Source organism: Octodon degus, unplaced genomic scaffold (assembly GCF_000260255.1).
Source record: "Octodon degus isolate 3935 unplaced genomic scaffold, OctDeg1.0 scaffold00122, whole genome shotgun sequence".
NCBI classification, from domain to species: domain Eukaryota; kingdom Metazoa; phylum Chordata; class Mammalia; order Rodentia; family Octodontidae; genus Octodon; species Octodon degus.
The window spans coordinates 5,529,184-5,542,087 of NW_004524698.1; the positions used below are offsets into that span (position 1 = coordinate 5,529,184).

The 12,904-nt window shown below is 38.9% G+C and overlaps 1 protein-coding gene across 6 annotated transcripts in view; it reads left to right on the forward strand.

Annotated features, from left to right (window-relative positions):
• Enox1 (ecto-NOX disulfide-thiol exchanger 1) overlaps window positions 1-12,904 on the forward strand; it is a 661,835-nt gene that overhangs the window by 522,426 nt on the left and 126,505 nt on the right. For all 6 annotated transcript variants that reach the window (XM_023700180.1, XM_023700182.1, XM_023700181.1 and 3 more), the window contains one exon: window positions 9,904-10,010. In XM_023700180.1, the coding sequence (XP_023555948.1) occupies window positions 9,904-10,010 (107 nt within the window). The remainder of the gene's footprint in view (window positions 1-9,903; window positions 10,011-12,904) is intronic.

Genomic DNA, 12,904 nt, shown 5'->3' on the forward strand with positions numbered 1-12,904 from the left:
CATTAAAGCTAAGTCTTTGTTCTCAGGAAATTAATGTCTAAAGAAAATAACTTTTTTCAAAAGAGTGCAGAATGTTCTATTTCATGGGTACAAAGCAGATAGTAGAGGACACAAGAAGCGTGTCACAACTGAATTGAACCTCTTTTAGTATCCTTTCTTTTTTAATTGAAAATATAACTTTAAATAAAAAATAGCATTAATATCAAAAAGGAATATTTTTAATGTTGCCAAAATGGAGAGAAAAATTCTTACACTATGGAATGATAAAGAATTATAGAAGGCTAGAATTTAAGATTTAATACAGTGCATCATAGTTCATGAAGCAGAAAGACTAACAACGATAGAATTTTGAGATCTACTGAGGAAAAGTACAGAACTTCATTATGAACTGTATTTTAGATGGTGGAAAAGAAGCCACAGCTAAGTGAAAGGGGATGGATATATGTATTCAGGGGGTGGGAGGAAGATGTGGAAACAGAATCTCCACATGTGCATTTTCTTAATTCAAGGCATTCAGACAGGAAAAGTGAGGTGTTGCAGTTGCCCTTTGCAGAGTTGTTGTGTTCTGAAGTGTGTGCACCTGCTAAGGAGCGGGTCATAGTGCTGGTGTTCCTATGAAAGAAAACTGGCCAGGGAGGGCAGGGAGCCACAAAATGAGTGAGCTTTCTGCAGAAGGAGACAAGCTTCTGTGCTGTCGTGCAGACACCTTCAAGAGCAGGGCAGTGGGCCGACCTGCACAACTACAAGTAAGGACTGTTTATTTCTTTGCAGAAAAAGTTTGCCTACCGCTGTCCCACAGGTTCCCAGGGCTGAAGAAGAGATTCAAGATTGCCTCATGGGGTCCTTGTGGCTTGCAAGGTCACAGAACCAGTGAGGGTGGAACCCAGACTTGACTGGACCAGGTTTCCTCAGCTCTGCTTCTGCCCTCAAATGCAGGCTCCGAAAAGTGCTGGATCCCTAATGGCAGCCCCTCAGCCCCACTGCTTTCAGTTTCCTCCCACTGAGGCTTACTACTTAACAAGGATTATTTCAACCAGGGGGTAGAATGGATCTCAGATGACAGAGAGAATGCTGAGCACACACACTGAGAGCAGTCTGTGCTGGCCTGGTAGACTATTCTTCTCTGGTGTGGCTCAGATTACTCAATAAACTCTTAAGGAGAGGGAAAGGCAGCTTCCTGCCCCATCACAATCTAACATGTCTGATTTCTTTGCATTTGCATTGGAAAATTGTACTTAACCACAGGTCTCAGCTCACCATCCCTAAAGGCCTTCCCCACAGCCCCTGCAACTCCCTTGCAGCTGTTCTCATGTGGTGATCCAATCAAGGATGAGGCTGTCTCATCTCTAGGCTTTAATTAACTGAAGAAGGACTGCCACATCTTGAGTACTTTTTGTTCTACATCTAATACAGTATCTGGCATGTAACAACACCTCACAGGCTCATAGGACTTTGGCTGATGTAGGTATGAAGACATAATTTGTTTGTTTGGTTTTTTAAAGTTTTTTTAATATTTTTATTGAGAAACAAATAGCAATGAGACAGTTTCCCAACCAATTACTAGTACATTTTCAATAATTAATATTTTTCATATTATTATCTCAGTGGTTATTCGTTGTACAAGATGCAGAACTGATATCCTGTCTCAAACACTACTAGAACCAACCTCTCTATTCATTGAAGTAAGAGACTGGAGCTGTATATCTATCCTAACTATTTTGAGTATACAGATACAAAATGGTCATTCATTTGTATCCCCCATTTTTGGTTTTGTCAGAGAAGGGCATTCCATTGTCATTTAAATACTGTAGGTGCATGAATTCAGCCAAATATCCCTATGTAGTCCAATAGTCCCTAATAGTAGTGGATTTTCCATAAGACTGTGAAGACATAATTTGAAGTTGAGCACATATATTTTCTATTCCAAGTTTCCCTTGCCAAAAATATACGTGGCCTCGGATAAATCATTTTATTTCTTCATAAACCTCTGCATTTTGATAAATGGAATGGGTATAATAATAATATAACAGTGGATTTTTGAAAAGTTAAATGAGACAGCATTTTAAATCAGGTTTTCAGACTTAGCATTGACATTACCTGGAGAGCTTATGAAAGCGCAGACTATCCAATCCCTTTACCTCCCACCTCCCATCCTTCCAACCCCTGCTTTCTGATTTTATAGGTCGGAGGTCTGAGTATTTCTGTTTCTACTGATACTGATGCTGCTTATTCAGGAAACATGCTTGAAAACTACTGTTTTAACTCTTTAAGCATAGCACCTGGCCTGGTTAAGTAAGTAGAAATAACTTGTTATCTTTGAACGGTTTTCATAACAACAATACTAGAGTGAGTAGAGACTCAGAGAAAATCAGGAATCATTATTTGAAAGAAAAAGAGATCCCAGAAACTAGGCCTTTCTCCTTCCTGCTGGATGACTGTTCTTTAACAATGAGTCAGCTACTGAGAAAACAGCAGACTTGATAAGCCTGGACTTGTTTCTGTTATTTATAATAGAAATTCAAATATAGATACTACTGGGACAGAGATTTGGTCATCATGTAATTCTTGCCTTTTGCCATATTATCAAGAGTAACAAAAATTAAGTCTGATTACCTACTTAGGGTGGAGGGAGAAGCTGAAATATATTTAGTGGGCATACAATTTGCCAGTGGCTCTAAAAATTGAAAATTCAGATACTCTTTTATCTACCCTCTCCACTAAGAATTTTTTATAAAACAATTACAAAACAATTTCAAAAGATTTATAAAGATGTTTGTTTCAGCCTTATTACTAATGTACATATGAATAATTTTCAAGATATGATAAGTGAAAAAGCAAGGTACAAAACAGTGTATGTATTATTAGCACTCATAAAAAAGGCATCAGAAAATTTATGCATAACATTTTCTTTGGATAAATTTGCTACAATCTTAATATTTTAAAGAGACACAGGTAAGAGGTATCTGTAAAGGAAGGTAGACTTCTATTTTTTCTATTTTGGTTTTATCCACATATGTATTGCTTTTATTAAGTCGGTAGGAATAATTTGGGCAAGGAATTTATAGGATTTAAAAAGCTATGTAAATGCCATGCATTGTAAAGAACCATTGCAATTATAATCTCATGGATTTTTGTTTTGTTGCTTTCTAAAATATTTGAACATGTGCATTAGTAAATGGATTTGCAGTTCCTGAAATGCTGAGTTTTCTACAGATCTTGAAAAGTCACTCTGCCTATTATCTTTCCATTTATTTGAGCAATTTGACCATTTCCTACTTGCTTGAAACTTGCTAAAAGCATCCTCTTTCTTTTTTTTATAATTTGATCAGCACATTTCTCTTTCTTCTTCTACACCCATTCTCTGAAAAACCCCATGAACACCTGGCCTCATCTAGCTAGGAAGTTGAGAAGCAGGATGTCTGTGGTTGGCCTTTTTGGCTCAAGTTTAGCAGGGTTGCACTGGGTTCACAATGTCATGCTGGTCCTTTTACCTTTCTTAAGACAGAAACCACCAAAGCCTTTTGTCCTTCTCAGCCTGAAATTCCAGGGCAGGCTTCCATAAACTCTGGACCTGAGTACATTCTCCCGTTTCTTAGGCTCCTGGCCAGGCAATTGGGAGGCTCCTGTGAGCAGCCCTGTACCCCAGCTATGGGAGTAAGTGAGCAGGAGTCCTTCCCCTGGCACACCCCTCTCCTCCCTACCTGGGGGTAGAATGTCCTGAGAGCCTGAGTCACTGCATATCCTCCTCCCCATTTCTTTACTCGGGGCCAGAAAGCTTTGGTTCCAGCACTACATCTACAATCTCTTTCTTCCACCCTTTTAGTATTTAAAAACAACAATAACAAGTTAGGGTGCGGGAGGTCAACTATTTCATTTGTGATATGGCTTGGAAAATCTCTTCTCAGCTATTCATGGGGGATTTAGAAAAGTATTATCCCTTCAAGGAAAAAAGTTCCTCTGAACCCTACAGAGTTAAGGCTCTAGCATGAGCTCAGACAGCATTAAAAACAAAAATTCAGCTTGAAAAATTTGTTTGAGGTGCTTTATGTAGGCAAGCCTACTGCCGGGAAGAATGTAATCAGTTGCTCCAGATATTTGGGGCACTAAATGGATTTAAGGCTCTTTCACAGCTGTTTAACTGGAACAAGAGGTACAACTGTGAGGAAAGAATGCGCTACAGGAAAAAGGGCTGTGTTTATACCCTTTGGCAGAGCTGGCCTTCCTCGTTCAATTCCTCCCATGCTTCTCTGTCAAGAGTCTAAAATGCAGAGGCCTTGTGCAGCCCAGAAATTTGAGATTTTCCCTCCATTCCCTCCTCTTCATGGGAGACTGTTTAAATGTGGTCTGCCTCTGCTTCAATACAAATCCTGTTCTGAGCTTCTCCCTGGCAAAAAGACAAGTAAAAGACAAGTACTCCAGGTAGTCAAGTTACTCTATCAAGAAGTGTTCCATAAACTCAGCAGATGCCCAAAAGAGCACATCTTCTTAAATTACCTAATCTTAGGAATTTAATTTTTTGCAGTTTTCAAGAGAATATATGTGTGTGCATGCACACACACACACACACACACACACACGTGTTATACATGACTGTGTCTCCACATGTACATAATGAATAATCATGGCGGGTAGGGTGATAGCGTTGCCACTATACACAATGATTAGCAGTTTGATCAAGGCTCCATTTTTCCATCATTTGCATTAATTTAAACCTGCTGGGTATACTTGGAACTCTAGTATGGTATCTGTGACTAATACACATATAAACTTTTGAAGAATTGATTACTTAATTTTCTCATGATCCTCAACCTATCTCAGACAAAATACAATACAGTTTAAGGAAAGTTTGATAAGGATGAAGGGTAAATTTAATTTTTTTGTGAGCTCTTTGTATTGACAATACCTCCAAAATATTGGGGTCCACCATCCTGAATAAGTAATCAGCAATCATAGAACAAGAGGATCAGTCGTGTGAGGCCTTCAGAAGTACTGGGTAGGGCATTGATCTTGTCATCAGGGTTTTAGGATCCGGAGTCCCAATAGGCCAGGCTCACTCATTCATTCCACACTGCCAGTCTGCAAGACCATCAGTGGTGCAGAGCAGCACAAGAGCTTAATCAGCATGCCATACTGGTAGAAAAAGATAAAGAGGTTCAAGATCCTGTCTTGCAGGAGCTAATAGGAACTTTGAAGTTTTATAGAAAAAGAGAACAAAAGCAAGGGTTGGGTGTGTGCTTCAGTGGGAGCTTTACACAGCTGGTAGAGTAGGTAATCCTGCTCAGAGGATGGTTTGGTTGATCAGTCTCTCTAGAAGAGCCATCATCCTTGAAAGGGTAATGGTTCTACATGAAACAATCACACACACATGGGGATAGTCTCATTATGAAATGGTCCATTCTGTAAGGCTTGCATTGCTTGGGAGTATTTTGGCCCCTGGGGATAAAGACATCTAGCAAACAGACTCACCTTTACTGGAATCTAAAGTGACCACAGAAGAGAATGACTCAAAAAGAAATACAAGTTATAAAGAGGTAAATGAAACCAAGGAGGAAGAAAATAAGCTAGTATGGCCAGGGATGACGATCTCTCCTTCAATTGAATTTTTTCTGCCTACACACAAATTTCTGTAAGCTGTGTTTTTTAACCAATGCCAATGCCATCATTTGTTGTTTACCTCATTCTCTAAGAAGCAAAATTTTAAATATTCTTTTAGTTAATAAGAACTTGTAGCTTTACTATGCATAAACAAGTAGAGAAGTGATAAGTAATTGTTTAATTCAGGGACTTCTTTGTTGTCAACCACTGAAGGCCATAAAGACTATGTAATCTTCCTGTGACATCAGTACTGCAGGGATTTATGGTTTTCAAAATATGCTGTCTTTGAGGGACCTTCATTAGGCCTTACTAGCGGCAATTTTTCCCTAATGATAGTGGATTCATGGTGATCCAATTTCTCCCAGAGCTATTTGTGAACACAATAACTTTCATTTGCTTCTTATACTTTGTTTTTATACTTTTCTGCTGGATGGTTAAGAACAAGATAAAGCAAGACCTATGCAACAAGAGTTGTAGTTTTTGGATCTGATAAGATCAGTCAAATCCCCTCAGGATTTATGCTGAAATCCTGTACCTCAGATTGTAGATCCTTTGTCAGTGTCAGCCATGTGGATGATTCATGGTGATCCGGCTATTGCTTGGCCAATGTGCTCCCCATGAAAGCCTGAAAGAATGTTTTCTCTCCATCATCGATCCCTTTCCTCTTTGACCCCATAATCTCCTTGACCAGAAAATTTGGGACACTACTGAGTTACATGATATTACAGTACAAGATCTCATATGTCCTGAGTCTTAATTGACCTTGGAAGGTTAGAGCAAAAATGTTGGCTTTCCTTGGGGCCCTCCTTTTTCTCTAATTTTGGTCTGCAAACTTAGGTTGTTAACCATTCATAAGACAAGCTTATTGTTATTACCATACAACCTAAGCTGTTAAGCTTAACCTCACTATCTGTCTGAATATCAAACATCTTAGGCATAACATAAAGCCATGTTGTTATGTTGAGCTGTAGGGGACTCAGGTCAACAATTTCTGACACTGTCAGTCAAGCAGAAGACCCAAAACTGTTATAGATTACTGGACTCTTTTAGAATATTTTGCTAAGTTAACACACATATAATATTCAAATGATAGAGCTAAACAAAAAGGGGGATATATAAATGAATGTCCATTTTGTATCTGTGTATTCAAAATGGTTAGGATAGATATATAGTTACATTCTCTTAATGAATAGAGGCATTTGTTCTAATAGAGTTTGTAAATAGAATATCATATCTGCATCTTGTACAGCAAATAACCACTAGAAAGAGAGTATGCAATGTGTTAATTATTGAAACTGTCCTACCAATTTGATTTGAAACTGTCTCATTGCTATTTGTATCGCAATAAAATTGTGGAAAAACATAACTTTCATTTGCAAGACAAATGGCTGGTTCCACAGCAGACTGTATAAAAATAAGAGAAGTAAACTAAGCTGGGTAAATAACTTGAGAGTGTTTTAAAACTTAAGCAGAATTAGTTACACTGTATTCATTTTTCTGTTTGGTTATTTGTGAATATATAGGGGAAAGGTATAAAATTTCATAAGAAAGGTATAAAATTAAATCACACTTAGTTTTGCTTTTAATTAGAAAACATTTACCAATGTTAAGTGTAGCCTGACGAATTGTAGACAAATCTGTTAGAATTCTGCCTTCTTTCTGAACCCCCAGCCTGTTCTTCAGTTCCATGTGGATGGCCTTCCAGCATCCTGTAGCTCAACATATCCAAAAGTGAATACCTTCTTTTCTTTCTCGGACCTCTAGCTGTGCTTGTTCTCTTGGCCTCTGCTATTCTTCCCAAGCTTGAGTTATCTTATTTTCTCCTTCCTCTGTCCTCCTGTGTAGCAAGTCAGCCTCCTACCCCATTATCTCTTCCTGCCAAATAGCTGCTTGCTATACTTTTCACTCCAGAGCCTCTGCCTTAATTCATGTCTCCACCATTTCTCCCAAGCAAAGCCTATCCAGATCCCTCTCCTCAACCTGCAGCATAACTGTGGGTTAGTATACACACCCTTTCATGGTTTGTTTTCATCTGGCATTAGCTCCACCCCCACCCCACCCCCATGAAGTCCTTTCACAACTCCAGCCTTTGAATTGGCTATCCTTGCTTCTCTGCTGAACAAGCATTGATTCACAATTGAAAGAATCAGGACATATGTACTGTATGTTTACACTTGAGTAGATCTAATTCTACCCTTCAATCTGTGCAGTGTTAGACCATTGGGTATGATCTTCTAAGTGCTTTCTCCTCTATGTTCTTCCATATACATTCTAAGTCTCTTTTGTCTCATCACCATGAACATATACAGTTTTCTCTTTACATATCATTTTATTACCAAGAGCCTTCTCTCACTGACAGCAGATTTTTAACTTATCACCAACCAAATACTCAGCTTCAACTCTTATGGCTCTTTCAGCTCTAGTGTCAGGACACCATTGCTCTTCCTCTCTTAAATGATGCCAATAAATGATCCTTGCTATTGAAAGCAATAGAGCTCATTACTCTTTAATAATCTCATGATACCACCTCTGCCAGTTGATCACATCTGAGCTGACTGCTCTGTTGCCCCTGAAATCACCACGATCCCATTCTTTAAGCAGACAAAATGAACACAAAGCCTAGGCTGTCATGTTAGCTGGGTTCCCTCCTCCTCTGGCCAAACTACACATTGGGAGTGGGTGGCCAGTGAAAGATAGGCACTTTGAGCAACTCAGGGTGACTAAACTGGCAATGCTGCTGCTTCCACGAAATGCTGAAGAGGGGAATCACGTGAGCTTAGGGAATGTGAACCACGGAGCTGGCATACCTTCCCAGGAAAATTCAGTGAAACAAATTCATCACATGACGTGATGACAGGATTTGCCAAAGTAAAGAGCTTTACAGTTGAGGTTTTTGTCAACTAGAAAATAGTGAACATAAGATCCCCTTGTGAAAATTATCCATAGATCAAACAATAGTTATTAGCCTTATAAGATATGCACATTATTGTCAGTGAATGGAATGAGCTTTTATTTCCTTCTGCTCCATCATATGCTTGTTTATTTTGTGTGTTAAACTTTCAAACTATGGCATTGAGTGTTTGTCTTTTGTGTGGATTATTCTATTACTCTTCAGAATTGCTTGAATACCAGAAGATTTGCAAGTGCTTTGATGTATTTTTTTTTGTAACAGAGCTTTGGCATTAATGTATGAAAGATTTATGCTGATAGGGTGTTAGCATCCATAAGAACCTAATTTTAACTTAGCCTTCCTACCTAAATATTTAGTAGTTCAAGTTTAACCATATAATTAATTCAATGCTCTAGTTGCCTTAATACCATCATTACTAGATCAAAAACTTTAAGCAGGATTGAGACTAGAGTTGGTTAGCTCTACTCCTAATACCTTCTACTAAGATTTCACCCCTTTTCCTGTATAGTGTTCACAATCCCTGCGCATTTATCACTCCTGTTATACTCTGTGCCTGAAAGCAACAGAAGTGATCAGTGAAATTAAGGTGATAGAGTTAAAACTCTGAGTGGTTTGAGAACCAGAGGGAAGAAATCTCATGAAAGCATTCGTGGACTAACAGTGGCATATGATCATGGGGAACTGTAGAGGGCCATAAGGTGTGGAGATCAGATCAGCATGCCAGTGCTGCTGGTCTGGTGAGCTTTAGTCAGCCTTAGAGCTGATGTGATGGCTCTTATAGCCTGTCTAGCTAGAGGCTTGGTTGTAGACAATGCAATAGAAGAAAAAACAGTAAGGAAAAAGTGACTACTGCAGTAGAGGGAAGATGTGACACAACTATTCATTGCCCCATATTAGAACCTGAACACAGTAATACCTTGAGAAGGCTTCAGTTGAGTCCTTGAAATAGAGACCAAAAGAAGAAGCAACATATATTTGGCTCTTCCCATCCAGCCACTGTACATCGGCTTGCCTTCTAAACCCCTAAATGGGCAGTCTATTATGTGCCTTTATGTGTATGTCAGTGCTCAGGTTCATGGCTCCACAGACTTAGGTATATAGCTCTCCCAAATCACATTTTTAAACAAGAGCTTAAGAATGCTTGGATGTAGGCACCAGTGACCTGTGCCCAGTCATATTTAGAATTTATTTTAACTGAAAGTTTTGGAGACAGACTTGAAGGGAGACATCCCCAACCTTGCTAAAATGTAAGTACAAAAAGGCACAGATTGGATGGATATTGATGATGTTGATTCTATTGTGACATCATCCATAGACTCCTAGTGTCTTTGCTTTGCTTCCCTATAGTGATCACAACATAAATTACTTGTCTTGTTTGACTTCCTTGTTCACCAAAGTTGAGCAGATTGTGGCCGTTTTCAACGCTTCTACCAGACAAAAAGCTTGGGACCATTTCTCGAAAGCTCAACGCAAGAACATAGACATTTGGCGAAAGCATTCTGAGGTTGGTGATTTTACTATTTCTTTTTAACCACCATCACACAGCTGGATTGGCAGAGAATAGTGTGGCTACAGCCATTACGGCTTTTGTTACAGTGGGCAGTCCTCCTGCCATTGTCCTGTTGCATCCTCGGCTCCAAATCCAGCTCAGATTTGTTCTTCGTCCACAGAAGCAGCTGACTTCACACTTAGAACATATTTTCCCCTGCAAAGGGAGAAAAAATCTTCTCATATTAGTAAAGAGCTCAGAAATAAACCAAGACACTTTATATAATAAATTAGCTTGAAGAAAAGTATAACCTAACATAGAAACTAGTTTTGAGTGTTCAAATACGACTTTTGTTTTCAGTGTTCTACGTGGTGATGACAGTTTGCTTTTTGGGCTGGAAGTGGCAAGTATGCCTTTCCATTGTTTTCATCATAAACCATGCCTTGGTCCCCTGTGCTAGCCCTTAGGTTCTATCACAGCTCTCCCCAGAGCACATTTCACAAGGGGAGTGGCCATCCAGGCTAGCTGAGTCCACCCTCAGCATCAGCGCATGTGTCAAGTGTGAGTATCCACCCTCAAGGAAGGAGTTTAGAGCTTGACCTTGGCAGGTCTAGGCAGACTAAAATGTGTCATTAGTCATTGGTCACCCAGCTGTTATTTTTAAACTCCACAGTGTAGTGTACGCTTTGAACCTGTAATTTAAAAGTAAGTATACTGTCTTTGCTTGCTTCTTTTTCTTTTAAATAAGAGAATGTTTTCATCTGGATGCCTCTTCATCTCTAGCATGTTAATATTAAAGTTCTCTAAATGATAGCTCCCTTTTTCAAAATCACAAACTTATAGAAGGTAAGGTTTATTTATTTAATGATTTTGACTCACACTTGTAAAATAAGTATTTTATAAAGAGTTTGAGGAATCACAAAGTACTGTGATATCAGTCATTTGAGTAGCATTTTAAGTGCCCATTAACTAGTGCTAAATTATAGTTGAATACCAATGGCGTAATGTAACACCCACAGAATGCCAAATGACTTCTTTAGGTGAATACTGAATGACTTTACATTAATGGGACACTTAAAATGCTAGTGTAACTTGTTAAGATGAGCATTTTAAAATTTTGCTTCACTAATGCCTCGAAAGGTGGTTGGTGACTGATACAATGTCCTTGTTCTGTCCAGGATTATAAGAAGGAAGTGGGATTTCTCATTAATTTTGGGTGGGCCCACAACAAAGTGTGTCTGATGTTCTGCTGGTCTCCCTGATACTATCTAGGAGACCCAAGTCAAACTGACTTCTCAGGAGAAAAAGAAGAGCCCTCTGTTTGTGATCCAATGTGAGCACTGAGGGTTCTGAAAGCACAAATTGGAATCCATAATCTGTGACTCGGATATGAGAAGGATCAGTCTATAAGTGACTTAATTTTTTTTCTTCATATAAAACCTAAAAATGATGAACAGAAATTTTAAGAGAAAGGCTGGTGGCATGATGGCAGAGTAACCATGGGCACAAAGAGGCTACCATTAGTGTGAGTGTGAGCAAATATTCTGATATTATTGCTCTAAATTATGCTCCCTGCCATCTCTTACTCCACTTCCCACTCTCCTTTCCTCCCCCAGATTGGTGCTATCCAGAGCAGGACCCACAGGCTTCCTGCATTGGTCCAAGGAAGCTGCTTGCTCTGTCCCCTTAGTCCTGCGGGTAGAAATGTATGATCCTGAGGGATGGGCGAAGGATAGTCCTCCCCCTTCCTCCTGCGCCTCTGTGCCTCTTAGTGCCTTCCTGCCATTTCAGCTGCTTCTTTTGGTATACATAGGAAATGGAACTCTAAATTACCTTTGATTTTCTCTCCTACATGTCACTTAATTGATTAAATACCAGTTGGTAATTTAACATTGTGGATGATTTCTCAGTTGCATATAAGCTTGATAATTGCCTTGATTTTTTCTACATTCCCGTGTACAGCATCTGCTAATTATCTGCAACACCTCTCCAGATTTATTAGTGTTCTAGTGATTTACTCCTGAACCAGAGGTGGCCTGTGGAAACACCCTGTTTTTCTTCTCCACAATGTTTTCCCATTCTGTCATGCTTCCCACAGAAACAACTATTGTATGATAGTTTGTCACTAATTGTACAAACTGACAGCAGACCCTTTCAAACAGACCCTGCTGCCTGACTTTTCCCTATTTCAAATATTTTTACACTACCTTTTTAGAAACTAGATGTTTTGTCAATAAAAAAAATTAGCTGTTCACCACCTAAAAATTTTGTCTCTAATCATGTGATGCCTGCCTCCAAGATTTGGGTTCTGGAAGGCAGAAGTGAGACATCTTTCTTAAAGAGGTGTCTGTTATCCCAGAGGTCTGTTGGCTGCTGTGATGGCTGGTCCCCAGACCATGCCTATCTACCATGTCCCATTTCTGTCCTTTGCAGGGCACAGAGATGACCATTCAAGCACTTTTAGCAATTAGTAATTTCCTTCCCATTGTGCTTCAGTTAAAATCTGTGAGCTCAGTAGAAAAGGGAATTTAGAGCACCTTCAACATTTGATGAAATAGATCCATATCAAAACATCACGAAAAGTATGTCTAAAGCCATGCTTTAGATAAATTAGGTGGATTAACTTAGTTTTAATGTTACTCATAGGTATTATAAGGTAAAGTTATTTTAAATATTAGACTTTTATTTAGAGATTTCAATTTTAAGGAGGGGAAAAGAATAATGAAGCCCTTTCCCCATTTTGTCTTTTTAAAGACAATCTACATAAGGAAACAGAATGAATTAGGATTCTCAAATGAAAATATACAACTTAGTATAAATAATAATGCATTTGTTTAACAGAAACAGTTACAATGTCCTCATTTTAGGCACAGTAGTAAAAAATTGTGTATACTTTTTACAGTGAGCTT